The 15940-nt window shown below is 38.8% G+C and overlaps 1 protein-coding gene across 1 annotated transcript in view; it reads left to right on the top strand.

Moving 5' to 3' along the window:
• Window positions 1-15940, top strand: part of PKHD1 (PKHD1 ciliary IPT domain containing fibrocystin/polyductin) — a 475560-nt gene that overhangs the window by 180859 nt on the left and 278761 nt on the right. The window contains exons 37-42 of the mRNA XM_007095512.3: window positions 4253-4463; window positions 4860-5017; window positions 7257-7448; window positions 10774-10899; window positions 13573-13629; window positions 13989-14119. Of these exons, the coding sequence (XP_007095574.2) occupies window positions 4253-4463; window positions 4860-5017; window positions 7257-7448; window positions 10774-10899; window positions 13573-13629; window positions 13989-14119 (875 nt within the window). The remainder of the gene's footprint in view (window positions 1-4252; window positions 4464-4859; window positions 5018-7256; window positions 7449-10773; window positions 10900-13572; window positions 13630-13988; window positions 14120-15940) is intronic.

Here is a 15940-nt window from a genome sequence, read left to right as displayed (position 1 = left end):
TGTCACATTGGCCCACATCATTGTATATACCATTACCTTTGCCTGGAGTACTCTGTTTTGTCATCTGGCCCACTATGACTTATCCCTAAAGACCCAGCTCTGTTATCACCTATTTGGGAAATATTCCCAGAAACAACCCCCCTTTTGTGTGAGCGAAGTACCCACACCTGTGCACCAGTAGACCCTGGATGTCCCTCTGTGTTAACACTTAAAATGGTACATTTGTGACTTTTGTCTGTTTCCTGTACTGGTCATGGACCCTGGAGGACAGGTCCATCTTTCTTTCATTCTTTCTTTTTTTTTAATGTTGATTTATTTAATTTGAGAGGGAGAGGGAGAGATCCAGGGCTCTATCTCACATCCATGAGATCATGACTTGAGCTGAAATCAACAGTGGGACGCTTAACCGACAGAGCCACCCAGGTGCCCTCCTTCATGTCTGTCTTTCCAGTACATGAGAAGTGTTCATCTACATAAAAGAAAAAGCAGAATTCATTGTTTTGCTACGCATAATGCGAAGCTGCAGGTGGAAATAGAGGGAAATAATTTGCATGTATTTCGGAAAACTATTTCTAGTTCTTTTGTGAGTTCCTTTATATTTCTATTCTGATGTGAACATTATTTTAACAATATGATTCTTTCCTTCATTTCTCCCCTCCCTTCACTCTCTCTTCCTCTTCTTTTCCTTCACTACCTCCCCTCCCCCAAGTGATTTGGAAAGGTCTTGGCAGTTATTCACTTGGAATAAAGATTGAAGTCCTACAAAATAAACATAGAGCAATTAGTGATTTTAAAGTGTGTTAACCCACAAAGATTATTTTCTTTCTCTTCATGCCCATTTGGTAAGATGGTTCTCTGGGACTGTGTAATTATGGATGAATGGCACTGAAATGCTTGGACAATAATTTGTAGGAAATACAATTATGAGTAGAAGTCATTAGTGGGAGTAAATGAATAGTTTGTTGGTTAACAGGTCAATGTTGAAAGCCTAAAGTGGTTAAACATTGTATTAAATTACACATTAAGAGCATAACCCTTTTCATTTAAGCATATTTATAAGTTATTGAGCTTTTTCAACTGTATTTTTATGTTTTTTGATTTGTGGTAAAGAAAGGAAGGGAGCTGCCCAACTTGGGTTTCCTAAGAGTTCTGTGAAGTGAAATGACTCACGTTTACAATGTGGGCAATTCTTTCTTCATCTCAGAAGTCAGTGGGTTTGCTTTGTGAGGCACTTAAATAACATTTATGAAGTAAGAAAAATAATTCTTTCAGTATCAAAGCTGATCAGGTACAGTTAATTCAGTTATTTCGAGGTTCAGGTATTCTATTACGTGTCCCGTTCTTTTGGTTCTGGACTCAGATGACCCAGTTTTAGAACTCAGTGCTGACATCTCATTATGATAAAAACTTATCCTTGAAGTATTTTGGTTTTTGAATCTGTACAATCTGTTAAAAGGAAGACAATAACAAGAAAAAACCAGTTCTTCCTTCTATTAGAACTTCTTAGCATGGGTTGGGTTTGTTTTAAGTTCTAAATAAATGTTTGTGTTGTTTTTTCTGCTTTTAGCATATTGGTCATTATATACTCATTTAGGTGTCTATCTGATGGGGGTTTGTAAGTGAATGTCCAGAAGGCAATATTCAAAATAGTTAACTCAAATCCTTATGAATTGAGCTGAGTTGAAGGCTCGTATCTGAGACAGACCCCATGCGGTCTCTGTCATCCTCTTTTTTTCCCATCTGCTCCTTTGTGTAAGTTTCTCCTCCCATGCAAAACGACTCAAACAAATGGCCCACAAACTAGCCACAAACCCAGGCATACCTAAATCCCAGATGTAAACATATCTTTTGCTCAAGTAAGAACTCCACATCTCTATAGTGTCTATAGGAGGAGGTGGACATAAGGATGGGCTGAAGTGTTCCATGAAATTCAGTGGAAGAAGTGGGTCTTGAGCTGCATTTTGGAAGACTAGATCAGAGAAGGAAGGCCAGGCACACAGGTGGAAAGGGAAGAATGGGTAAAGGGATACAGGTAGGCATGATCCTGTTAAGTGAGAAGAGGCAAAGAGACTGGGTTTCCTGGAATAGAGTTTATTACAGACTCAAGGGCCATAAAGTAGAGTCAGATTATGGAGAGTTTTAAAAATCAGAAAGGGAATTTTGGCTTTATTACTGAGTACTGTAAGCAGATACTGCAGGTTATAAATAAAGAAGGGATAAAACTAAAAAAAAATTAGCAAGGTTTAAATAAAGAACAATGCAGAATGGTCAGAAGAAGAAAAGGTGTTTGCAGAGGGTCTAGCTCAGGTGATAATTATAATTATTTTGACATTTGTGAGTTTCAGATGACAGTAGCTGTCCAAATGTCAATATCCACTATGTTGCTGGACAGATGAGGCTGGCACTGATGAAACAACCAAGACTGATGCTTTGGTCATACACATAAATATGTTATTTTGCTATGAGAGTGAATAAGTTATGAGATAATTCTGCTTTCCAAAAGCGCTATCAACATTTCAAAGGATGTATGCGTATGTTAATAGTTAAAAACACACTTCAAATATTCTCTGTGATTTTTTTCATTCATTCTGACTTAAGTATAATTATAAGAATGATTAGTTAAGAAATACCTTTGTTGTTCCTATTCTTGATTCTGCCACCTGGAGCTTGCATGTTAATAGGTGCATAGTAGGTGTTTTTTGCATAGTGATTTAGTATTGTGCACAATTGATCACAGAGTTCAAGAGCATTTTGTCTTTGATAAACATTTTCTGTGCTTGGTAGAAAATTTTCCATGCAGACATTCAAGAATGGATCATAGAAATTCACACACACACACACATATATATATATGTGTGTGTGTGTATATATATATATATATATATATATATATATATATATATATGTATATATACATATAAATAGACTTTATTTTATTGTTACCAAAGGTTAAAAGATACAAACAAGAAATAAAATTAAAATTATTTTCTTTTGGGATGATTTATGTCTTAATTCCCACCTGCCCTATAATTAGAAATTTTGAACTCTGTAAATAATTTCAAGATAAAATTATTGCCCAAGTAAACCTCAGAAATTACATCATTAACCTAAGGACCTTTCCAAGCCTAGACATGTGCCTGGGCACACACAGACACAAATAAAGAGGGAAGTTTAAAATAATTTGAAAATGATTTATTGTCGGCTACCTCTGTAGTTGGAGATTCAAGCATTATTATTTTACTTTAGTGCAACAAGGGAGGACAGTAAGTTGCTATGGGCTAAAGGTAAATTATGATCTATTGCAAAGGAGGAAGGAAATGTACTGAGGAAAGGAGGAGGAGTTGGGAGTAAGCCACGTGTTTTCTGAAGTGCTGCTTCAGGTAATGGCTTGAAAAAAGTCTTTGCTTTGACCCTTGTTGGAAAAGGTCAGAGTAAAATATGAGACAGACTACCTTCTTGAGTCTTTGATCATTAAGGAGGAGCATACTGGCATGGGGAAGGTCAGATGGATGCCCTGGAGCCTCATACAAACCAAGAAATCTAGAGTCTCAAGTTCCCCAAATTCCCCTTTGCTTTGCAAATCCATCTTGGATACACCCAGTTCAGAATTTGAAGGGATCATTTAAATCATCAAGGCTTAGGACAACCAATCCAAGGTAATCGTGAATCAGTGCTCTCCTAACCCTATTTGTAAGTTGCACTGAAGTCTTCAGATTAGAGACTTGTTATGAACTTTTATATTCAGAGTCTAATACCCATTTGTTTTTATTTGTAATAAGAAAGAGGTGGTTAAATTTCATTTTCAAAACAGCATGATGCAGGGAATGAAAAGACTAAAGTATGTTTACATCTCTTATTTGAAGATCCAAGCTAGATATTTCATAGTTATCTCATTTAGTTCTCCTAACACCTTATGTGGAAAGATCTTGCTACTTCTGCTTTGCAGCTGAGGAAACTGGGGCCCATCCTTGAGTATATTACCCTTGGTTAGAACATGGCAAAACTATGATTTGATTGTAAGTTTAGGCTGACTCCAATTCCTGTGTTTTTCACCCCATGTCATGTTCAGTCCTGCATAATTTTTATTACAACATGTGACAGAAGAGAAACCTAATATCCAAAAGCATCAGTGCTCATCAAGCCTGATGTTTGCCTTCCTGGACTCTTGTTTTACAGAATTATTGGGCTGAATACTAGCAAATTCCTATTAACTATCAAAATGTCTAGATAAGTTTTCCTTGTTTGACTTTAGGTTCGCTACCAGAAGTAACTGTCACCCATCTTCGAGCAGCTGCCTATGCCAGTGACAAAGTGTTGGCTCTGGAAGATGCTGTGGACTGGCACTCTGGGGATGAAGTTGTTATCATCAGTGGAATAGGTATCAAAGGTGCAAAACCCATTGAAGAGATGGTCATTGTGGACACTGTGCACACTACAGACCTCTATCTGAGATCACCCTTGAGGTACTGAATATCAGCTCGGCTCTGTTTAGATATAAGAAGATGAAGTCTTAATTGTGTTGGTGTCTGGACACTTATTTGTCTTTCAGTGATGTATTTTTTACATTAAATAATGCTAGATGTTTTGATAAGAAAATTATTAAGTATGAAATGTTTGAAAGATTTAGATTTCTTAAATACGTTTCTCTTGGAAGACTCTAGAGCTTCTGCGTTATGGTGCAATCGTCTGCAGGATTCCTAATTTTCGCATACTTGTGCCCATAGTTCACTCTTCTGTATCTGAGCTTCTAAGGAAATAGACTCCCAAACAGAGACGCTAATCTAGTGGCTTACAATTCCTAATAAAATTTGGAGTAGTATCTTCAGATGTGTCTTTTTCTTTTTTTCCCCCCTCTTCAGATATTCTCACAACTTCACAGAGAGTTGGGTGGCTGGAAGACGCCATATTTTAAAGGTCACAGTGGCGCTGCTCAGCAGGAGTGTTACCATACGAGGAAATCTCACTACTGAGAGGATGAAGCACCTTGCTTCATGCCAGGAGGCCAGTGGTTCAGAAGGTAGAGAAGTATTTTATTGAAAAGTCAATGAGTGAGAAAGAATGTTCTTATTGTCAAATGATATGTAGTATTGTTGACTTCTTTCAAAATGGAATAAACCCTTAGTCTTTGCATATTCATAATATTCTTTAATTCAGAATGGTCTTGATAAGTTGTCATTTCTTCTCCTGCCTTCCACAACCTAGTGGAAGAGGTAGAGAATAGTTTCCACTTGTGAAATTATTTCTCTGGGGCAAAAATATTCTGGAAAAAAAAACAAACATTTTTCCCAGAAATCTTAACTCTGATTCCAGACCCCTTCTGAAATTCTCAGGAAAACAGTTTAATGCCAGAGTCACAGACACAGGCAGCACATTGTTACTGATTAGACTAATAGGGCTCTTCTGTTTCCCCTCACCCCCACTTTTGGAGTTTGTTTTCTGAGTGAACTACCACATACTTTAAGTAAGTGGTTGAAAAGTCAATTTATCTTCTAGAAGAATAACAGGCACTGAATCACACTGATGTGCCTATTAAACATCTATTTCAGGGATGGTTAGTTTAGTAGGTTATGTTTTGGTTTCCCAGGCTGTAGATTATGAGGCTTTCACATGTTGTGAAGATCTCATTTGTCAACTTTGGTTTAGGATGGTGTGGGTGTCAAGGATGACTCCCAGGCATGAGCTCTGGATGGATGATGAGGCTATTTAGTGAGATGGGAATGGGAACAGGTTTTGGAGTGGAAGGCTGCAGATCATGACTTTAATTTTGTAAATGTCAAGACAGATGCCAGGCCAGGATCTGAGTAGAGGTGCCCTGGTAGTGTCTGGAGCCTGGAAGAAGTGTCATGGCTGGAATTAAGATTTGTGTCATGTCTACATATAGATGCATGTGGGTGTAATATTGAAATGTGGTTGGGTGAGAGGGACCTTGAGTCCACCCTTCACCACCCCAGTCACCTAGCTCTCAAACATGTCATTCTGAAAACGGTTTGGATACAGTGGATTAGAATCCAGTGACTGCCAGCTTTAACAATTCTTCTGAAATGGAATCTGCATTCTGTTCAAACCATTTTGGTAGTTCTCATACAGGTATTCTCAGACCATATTGTCCAAAACATTACCTTTGATTATGCTGCTAGAGAGATGATACTTTTAGGTTTGGGCCATTTTAGGTCTGTTGGCTCCTAATGGAAAAATCCCCAATTTCATAACTCTTAAATGTTATTACAAAATTCTTAAAATAAAACAAATTCATAGACATTCATTAAAAACAAGTAACGTATCACTCGCCTTTCTTTGTGTGGGGCTTAGGTGAGTAAACAAGGTAGCCAAATAAATAATATGAGACCTAGTCACTCAAAAAATTATGGATCACTGGCATAATAATCAAAATTGCGGTAAAGCATACAAATATGAAACACCTCTTCATTTACCTCTTATGTTTATTCCTGGGTGTTAGCAAATTATTCACTGTGGAATGGTACATCATTTTTTATTTGTAGCATTTTGGTTTATTAATATGAATAATGAAGAAATATTTCAGAAGTTGGTTTTGTACCTATTCTGAGGTTAGTTCATGCCATCAAATGCCACGCGTCAACAGAAGGTATCCTGGATCCTGAGGCCACAATACCCTGTTGCAGTGGTACCCTGAGTGCATTATGGTGTTGCAATTTGTTATCCTCACTAGGGAAGGGGCTGGGAAGGAGGTATTGAGGGTGCAGGTGGGGAGGATGTCACTCAGTTACTTCTCTGGAGACCTGTGCCATTTCTGCAGTGGCATTATTGCTAAGTCCCCAAACTGCAAAGCAACAAAATAAAGGGGAAACCCCATTGGACAGTATAAGACTAAAAAGAGCTGTGATTGCATTCAGCGCTCACATTTCTTCCCTACAATTATCAACCACGAGAAGGTCATTTTATTGCATGCTCCCTCCAGGGGATCTTTTGGATTGAAATAAGCATCTATTTAGGTTGGGTTTGTGGGTTATAGTCAGCCTCTTTGTGACAGTAATTAAGGTGATTGATTTGGGGGCTTCTGGAAATAATAGAGTGAAGGCAACATCATGTCCTAGTTATTGGATGTTTTAATTAATAATCCAAAGAGGAAAATCAAAGTAAAAGGGAAATAAGATTATTAAATGAAACAAACAATAATCGTTTGTCCTTTGCACCAACAGTACCTTTCCTACTGGATGATTTGTCTGGAAGCATGTTGCACATGCTTCAGGTCCCCCTGACTTCATTCTATGTTTCAGGTAATTTACAAGACTGTTTATATTCCAAGAGTGAGAAGATGCTGGGATCCAGGGATCTGGGGGCCAGAGTCATTGTTCAGTCTTTCCCAGAGGAGCCCAGTCGGGTCCAGTTGAAGGGAGTGCAGTTCCGGGACTTGGGGCAAGCCTTCCATCGGCAGCTGAGCTCACTGACTCTGGTGGGAGCTCTGAGAGGTAAGCGGGTCCAGGTCTATGACTTCTTCTTCTTTTTTTTTTTTTTCTCTCTTCTTCCGTGTTCAAGGCTCTACATTCAGGGTACATGGGAGGTTCAAAGATGGGTAATTATACTCTAGACCTGTGGTTCTCTAATTTTAGTATGTCTAACAAAAATTATTTGGGGAGCTTACTAAAATTTAGAGTTAGAGACTCTGTCCTGAAAAATTCTGGTGTAAGCTAGGCCTAGCAATCTGGATTATTAACAAGCAAACCTTGTGATTCTAGAAAAAGTAGTCTGTGGAGTACACTTTGAGAAACATCACTATAGGTACAATAGACAAGGAGCTAACCACATCTTGAATCCTACCTCTGTCATTTACTAGCTTTGTGATTACAGGCAAACTGATATTAAATAGTACACATAATCACTTTTATGAGAGCCCAGGTGCAGCAGAAAGCATTTCCATGTGAAACGGTCCTAACTCAGAGGAATCTTCTGCTTGGAAAAGTGGGAGTGAATGGGCTGAGGACCAGGTAGTTTCCCTGTGCCCACTGAGCAGGCAGATGGGTGCAGATCTTGGCCAGATCTAAAGACATAAGAACGGAACAGGAAACATCAAATGCAGATAAGAACAACTAGGTGAAAAACAGAATCAGAACCAGAAAGGAAGAATATGACCAGATGTATATAAAGGTACTGAAACCAAAGTTGGAGAGACATAGGAGTATTCAAGGCAATATCCGAAGCTAATATGCAGAGATCCAGAGATGCTAAGTATTCAAGATAGCAGCTCTCATACTGAGTTACCCTCCCCAGCACCTCTAACACTGACACATTCAAGCTTTGCTTTTCTTGAAAAGGGATGGTGTTCTGAGGGTAATGTCTGACAAAGATTATCAGGGCATACTTGGTGGTTCATGTGGGCCTTGAGAGATGCTAAGATTTCAACAGGCAATGACAAAGTAATCATTGAGCTCAAGTAAGCATTGAGGGCAGAATCCTGACACCTGCAGCATTTTTTTTTTCTTTATTCACCTGAAATCATATGCAAACCAAGGACCTCTATTTATCCTAATTTGCCAAATCTTTTCTATATTATTTATTTTTGATATTCAGGGAGATGGTTTCTAACATGGCTCCTTCCCTAGCGCCTTGGGATGGTCAGTATCTTTGTGCACTACTCTCTGGTTCTTTGATCTCCTGGTGCTTATAATGCTTCAGAAAGTTTGATGTGGCACCAGCTCCAGTATAAGTCAGGGTTGCAGTCACATATGAAGTATCAGTTGAACATAATCAAAATCTTCCTTGCTCAAAAATCAATCTGCCTCCTCCAACCTACTTCAGAATAGCTACACTTTTATCTATTTGAAAAAAATTTTATGTTTATTTATTTTTGAGACAGAGAGATAGAGACAGCATGAGTGGGGAGGTGCAGAGAGATAGAGACACAGAATCTGAAGCTGAGCTGTTAGCACAGAGCCTGACATGGGGCTTGAACTCAGTAGCCATGAGATCATAACCTGAGCTGAAGTCGGATGCTTAAACAACTGAGTCACCCAGGGGCCCCTTAAATTTGGTTTTATTTGAAAAGTGTTCAGTGCCTTAAAAGTTTGAAAGTCACTGAATTAATACATTATCCCCTATGGGTCTCTGTTGAAGTGCAGTTGACTTTCCTGGGAGGGGTTATCATATTAACCCAGAGGTTAGAAACTTCCGCATGCTTGCCAAAGAATCTTTTATCGTTTCATGCCCTGAAGGCCCTTGTACCCTGTGTGGCCAGTTGCTCCCAGCCACTAGAGTTAGAGGGTGTTGGAATCCTTGCTACTTTTACAGGTTTACCAGTCCCTAAATTCCACGTATAATAGCTCTAAAAACACATTAGTACTTACTGGTTGTTCAGATTGGCTGGCCTATATTGAATGAATGGCACAATAGCGATCCAGACTCAGGAAAAGTCTGCAGCAGGCAGTTGCCTACAGAGGTGGATGGGTTAACTTATTGGTGAGTGATGTGAGCGTACCTGGCACGAGAGGAGCCAAGATGGAGGGGAATGTGAAAGCTCAGTGTCTATGGTGACATAGTTGAGAATTTTCTGGATAGCTCCAATTTATTTATTTTTATTTACTCCTTTAAATGTTTATTTACTTTTGAGAGAGAGAGTGAGAGCACGTGCATGCACAAGCAGGGGGCGGGGGCAGAGAAAGAGGGAGACATAGAATCCAAAGCAAGCTCCAGGCTCTGGGCTGTCAACTCGTAGCCCTACTTAGGGCTCAAGCTCATGAACCTTGAGATCATGACCTGAGCTGAGTCAGATGCTTAACTGACTGAGCCACCCAGGCGCCCCTGGAGAGCTCCAATTTAAAAGTCAAATTATCTTGTAAACCAAAGTAATTTTTTCAGTACTTCAAACATTTGATATTTATACAATATCTCCCACTACGTGGAAATAATATGAAACTCCTTTATCAGGGTTTATCCTTTAATTAGCCATTATTGTTTTAATGTAAGTTTTCTATACTGGAATGAAGTTACACAAATACAGAATTAGTTTCATTCATCTGTATGTCTTCAGCACAAGGCCCAATTCCTGAAATATGTTGATAGTCATTAACTGTTTGTTCATTGACTGATTCAGTTGACATAACTTGATTGAGCAGGGGGGTACATGAAATATACCCATGGAGCTGATGTAATGATTTTAATAAATGTCTATTTGTTTTAGCATAGTAGAGATATTTCCCTTTTGCTTTCATAAAGCTACCACATTCCAATGTGAGAATCATGATCCTCAGGTTAACCTCTGACTTTGCTTCCATTTTGGAAGAAGAATCTCGGCCTGTCTTGGGCCAAGGATATTATTGCCTGGCAAGTTAAAAAAATTATGTCACAGCTTGAAGAAATAATGAGTGTATCTCCTCAGGGAAGATGTGATTTTCAAAGATCAGGTTTGGTCCTTTAGGAATATTCTTCACATTGTCCTTGGCTTCTCTCTAGTCACTGTCTGCCTTATTGTGATGAGGACTGATACCAACAATGGTGGCCAATTGGAAATCTTGACAGCTATGTGTTCTTTGGTAGTTTGGCCATACTGTATCTTTCTCAGATGGTTTTCTCTCTAGCATCTGACTCTTGGATTCCACCTTCCTTATCTCTGGTATCTTTGAGGCTCATTGGCCTGTTTACTTGATTTGGTTTCTCTTTCCAACTCCTCATTTCCTGAGTTTCATTATTGTGTGGGAAAATGTTCTTAGTTATATAATAGTTTGATTTGAAAATGATCTTCAGAATCTGAGGAGCCATCAGGATTTATTTCAAATGTTTGCCTTACTCTTTCTTGTTCAGATTCCTATATCCAGGGCTGCACAGTGTGGAGTTCTTTCAGTAGAGGCCTCAGCATGTCAAGGACCTTGGGCCTGAAGGTGGACAGTAATACATTCTACAATATTTTAGGCCATGCCCTGCTTGTGGGTAAGTGATGAGCTTTTTTAATTTTGGCATTCCTGAGTAGGATAAATTCTTTTTCAAAAGGAATTTCCCCAAAATTTGAATTCCTAATCTATAAAATAGCCTCTGATCAGTACAAATAGGCCATAGTTTAAAATTCTGAATTTCAGGGGAGCCTGGGTGGCTCTGTAGGCTTAGTGTCTGACTTAGGTCATGGTCTTGCCATTCCCAAGTTTAAGCCTTGCATTGGGCTCTGGGCTGACAACTCAGATTGTGCTCACAAGCAGAGTCTGATATTCAGATTCTGTGTCTTCCTGTCTCTGTGTCCCTCCCTCCTACTTGCACTCTCTCTGTCTGAAATAATAAATTAAATTTAAAATTCTGAATTTCAATTTACCCATCAGTAATTAGCTTCCTAAACTTTATCAATAAGAAACTGATCTTTTAAAGGTGACCTTTTGATTCAGGTTTAATAAATATGAAATGAGAGGTTTTCAAATTTACTGTCCGCAATTTCCACAATAATTCAAAGTCATGTAAATAAATCTCTGCAAAGTCTCATGGTATGTTAAACCTTGATGTTGGACACGGAGTTAAAAATCCTGAATTCTGTTCTCAGCTGCTCCTTAGGCTTGCTAAAGAAGCTCATATTTCAGAAACCTCTGCTTCATCACTTGTATCCATTTTTTCTCCTAAAGTTTATTCCCCTTGCAGAACCCAGAAGTATTCTTAGAAAACTCAAATTGCATCATTTCACTCATCCTTAAAAATCTTTAAGAATTTCTTATTGCTCTTAGATTACAGTCCTAAATCCTTAACCTGGCTTAGAAGATTCCCTCCGTGGAGTGCCTGGGTAGCTTAGTTGGTTAAGTGTTGCACTTTGGCTCTGGTCACGATCTCCCTGCTCATAAGTTTGAGCCCTGTGTTGGGCTCTGTACTGACAGCTCAGAGCCTGGAGCCTGCTTCAGCTTCTGTGTCTCCCTCTCTCTCTGCTCCTCCCCTGCTCATGTTCTGTCTCTGCTTCTCTCTCAAAAATGAGTGAACATTAAAAAAAATTAAAAAAGAAGACTCCCTCCATGATTTCACCTATATTGATATTTGTAGACTTGTCCTGCTCTTTTTCTATTCCTTTGTATTCTAACTACCCTATTTTACTTTAATTCTTTCAAAAGACCACTTTTTTTTTTTTTTGTCTCAGGGCTTTTACATAAGCTTTTCCCTCTGCTCATACTGCTCATTGTCCTCCTATAAAGTTTTCTCTCCCACACTCCTAAGTCAAGTCCCTCTATTTAAGCTCTTTTAGTCCCAATCATTATTTATTGATTTAAAATTATTATCTACTATGTTTCTAATCATATGATTAATGTCTATTTGTATCACCAGCTTTCATGTGAACATTGTTTCCTTAGCATTTAGCACATTAACTAGTGCATTGTAGGTCTATTTGTTGAAAGAAATGAATTAATTAATAAACAAAGGGTCTTTGAATATATTGGAATACAAAAGCAAATCAGAGGTTTCAATGAAAGTGAGCCTCTAACTGGATTTGTTAAATAGTATTTTATATTTAAATTAATTCTGTGATACCATCAGTGGGGACATGTATGTGTTTCATTTAAGAATGATCTGTCGAGAAAAAAGCTATAATGTCCTAATCCTGAGAGGGAAACTGTTGAGTGAGAAAATATGGATCATATAAATTTGCTTTAAAACAAACTCCAGCTCTAAAAGACAAAGAGCTAAGGATAATAGTGGCAATCACGTGCAGGAAAATCTTTTGATTGGGAAAGGGCAGCTACAGGGCAGTTAAAATAACAGGTGTAGGATTGACTTTGTCTATTCTTCCTTTTGTCTGTGTGAGGGGAAACGTTTGCTGAAACCTGGAGCGGAAGTGTAGGAAGGTACCCTAACGATATTAATTTAGCAGAAAACAGTTACGTGGAATAGACATTAACTAGGCAAGAAGAAAACCTGCAGGAGGAATTTAATTTAGCCCTTAATGTTTATTGTGGATTAGAGGCTCTGGACATCTATTATACTGCAGGTGATGAAATTAGATGTTTGTTTATTAGTGTATTATAAAGTACTCGATTTCATGCAAAATGAGTTTGTAAACTCAGATTCATGAAAACGGGGAGCCAAATACCTAAATACCTAGTGAGGAGAAGGGTCTGTGGGGCTGCTCTTTACTGATGTCGCATACATAGCTAATCGTTCTCTATAGCATGGCCCATGCTCTTTCATTCTCTTCTATTCCAAACTTCATTGGTTTAGGCATGAGGGTCCCAGGTACTGTCCAGCCTGTTGTTCCAGAACATTTCACATCTTCCAGGGGAAGAGTGTAGCCTGCAGAATAGTTGGTAGCCAATTTGAACAGCTAGGGGAGGGGCTGGAGTTGACACATGGACAACATGTGGTATTTGATCATGGAGACACTTAAACTCTTCCTAAGAGGTGAAACATTACATCTGTTTCTTTGTTCTTTATTTTTTTTAGATGAACTTCTGATTCACTGCAATACTCTAGAAGTAAAAAGCCTGTATAATCTGTTTCTCTTTGTATGGTTCATAGATTAAAAATATAAAAACAAATTTAAAATAAGGCGCACCCGGAATAAGAACTAGCGTTGCCATATCCCTCGGTTTTCTGGGGGGCATGAAATGTGCTGAATGAAGTAACATGACCTTTTGTTCTCAGGTACAGACATGGACAGAAGATATACCTCTTGGGAGGCTACTTCTGAAAGAAAAATTGGTAAGTATGTAAAGTGCTTTTAAATCCATTACATCATGCTTAAGTTGTCATGTATTTGATAGACGGGCCTGATGGCAAAATGTTAGGTACCTTAATTTGTGAAACATACTGAACATTTTATATATATATATATACACATATAGATGTATATATATATATATGCATATATTATGCATATATATTTATGCATATATTATGCATATATATGCATGTATATTTATGCATAATATATGCATGTATATTTATGTATGCATTATGTAAACCATAACGTGCATTAGTAGAAGCAAGACCATCAAGTTATGTAAATTTTAATTATGTTTGTGTCTCCCCTGGGTTTGATTTGTCTTTTCTTAAATTAGCCTGGCCAGTACAGGGAAATATAATAAGAAACAATGTGATCATCAGTGTTTCTGGCACCGAAGGACTCTCCAGTCCTGAAATGTTGACGCCATCTGGTATCTATATTCGCAATCCCACCAACGTTGTCGAGGTAAGATCTGTAGTTCTCCCAGGAAGCTCAGAGCTGAGAGGCCATAAAATTAACTCCGAAAGTTATTTGGAGTGGTGGCAGTGGTAGAATGGTAGAAAGTGTTTACTTGTTGCACACTAGTATCAAGAAACAACTTAATGATTTTTATGGTAAACAAGTGCTTTAGAATAAACGTAATCATTTCTCTCAGAATTCCTGTGAACACTCTTTGAAGCAATATCTATAGGTAGCAAAAAAAGTAGATATTGGTTACTTTCTGGTCCTTTCGATTAACGCAAACTACAATATCTTCCTGAGTTGTCTGCTGTGGTTGCTGATTTTTGTCTCAATTCCAATAATAATTACTCATTAAATCTTCATTATCTTCCTGTATTAATGTGTTCATATTGTTGCTCTTTTGGAATGTTTATTTGTTTTGAGAAAGAGAGTGAGGGAGGGAACATGAGCAGGGGAGGGGCAGAGAGAGAGAATCCAAAGCAGGCTACATGCTGTCAGCACAGAGCCCGATGTGGGGCTCAATCCCATGAACAGTGAGATTATGACCAGAGCCAAAATCAAAAGTCAGATGCTTAACTGACTGAGCCACCCAGGTGCCCCGTATATTGTTACCCTTTAAGAGGTGTTGCACACTAGTATCAAGAAACAACTTAATTCCTAAGAACTGAGGGTCAGCAAAGTCATGAGGTATATGAGATCACATCAGATTCCAAGACAAATAAAGCACACTCTGATGACCTTTTTTATCCTATTATTTAGTACAACTTAATATTACTTTTTCTTGGGAAATTTCTCCCTAAACTCTGAGAAATTAATTTTTTAGAGTACAGTTTAACCATAGATCCACGAATGAAGAATTACATCAGAGTAGGAGGGAAGGCCATTTAGTTTTGCCTTTATTAATTTTTTTTAAAGTTTATTTTTTTTTATTTTGAGGGAGTGAGCAGGAGAGAGGCAGAGAGACAGAGGGAGACAGAGGATCCCAAGCAGGCTTCTTGCTGCCAGTGCAGAGCCAGACACAGGGCTCAAACTCACAAACTGAGAGATCATGACCTGAGCCAAATCAAGAGTTGGCTGTTTAACGGAGTGAGCTACCAGGCGCCCCTCATTTCCCCTTTTAATGATTCTATCCTGTGGATCATGTCCCGAAGGGTTAAGGGCCTCTCAGTCTTCTAGGACACTCATCTGAGCATCTATTGAGTCATGACAATTGTGCCAGATTTCTGAGGAACCCAGAGAATGCACTTCTGTCTCTGTCTCTCTGATCATCTGTTCTTAATTACTTTTAGCTGAATACCCCCTAATAAAAGTCATGGTTATCTCCTCAACCTTCTTCCAGACTCTTAATTACATTTATTCCAAGCACAGCACTTACACACCACTTTAGGTGCCTAATAGGGACAGCTAATATGCCAGTAAGGAAAGGAGGCAGAACTGCTTTGATTGAAGGAAACCAAACTTTAGACCCAGAACAACAAGAGCAGCATTTAACTTGTTGGCGATCATGGGGCTTGTTGTGCAGTTACGCTGGCAGCTTTGGGGCCCAAAGAGCTGTGTTTTTGTATACTTCTCAGACCGCATAACTTGACTGCATTGAAATACCCAGAGGAAAGTTGTCCCATTCATCTTGCTGCATGAGGCTGGAGCGTATCTAAGTCCTGCATCGAATGCCAGGGGTGCTGTCCATCTGCCTTTGCTCCACAGAGTGGCACAGTGTGCCACGGGCAAGTGTCCTGGCCACTTGTCTGCTGGAATAATTGTGTTGGTTCTGTGTGCAGAGGACCAGAGGGCCATCTAAAAAGCTGATACGTCACCTGAGCTTTT

Source organism: Panthera tigris, chromosome B2 (genome assembly GCF_018350195.1).
Source record: "Panthera tigris isolate Pti1 chromosome B2, P.tigris_Pti1_mat1.1, whole genome shotgun sequence".
Lineage (NCBI taxonomy): Eukaryota > Metazoa > Chordata > Mammalia > Carnivora > Felidae > Panthera > Panthera tigris.
The sequence above is the reverse complement of the archived record's forward strand: the minus strand, read 5'-3'. Positions and strand labels throughout refer to the sequence as shown.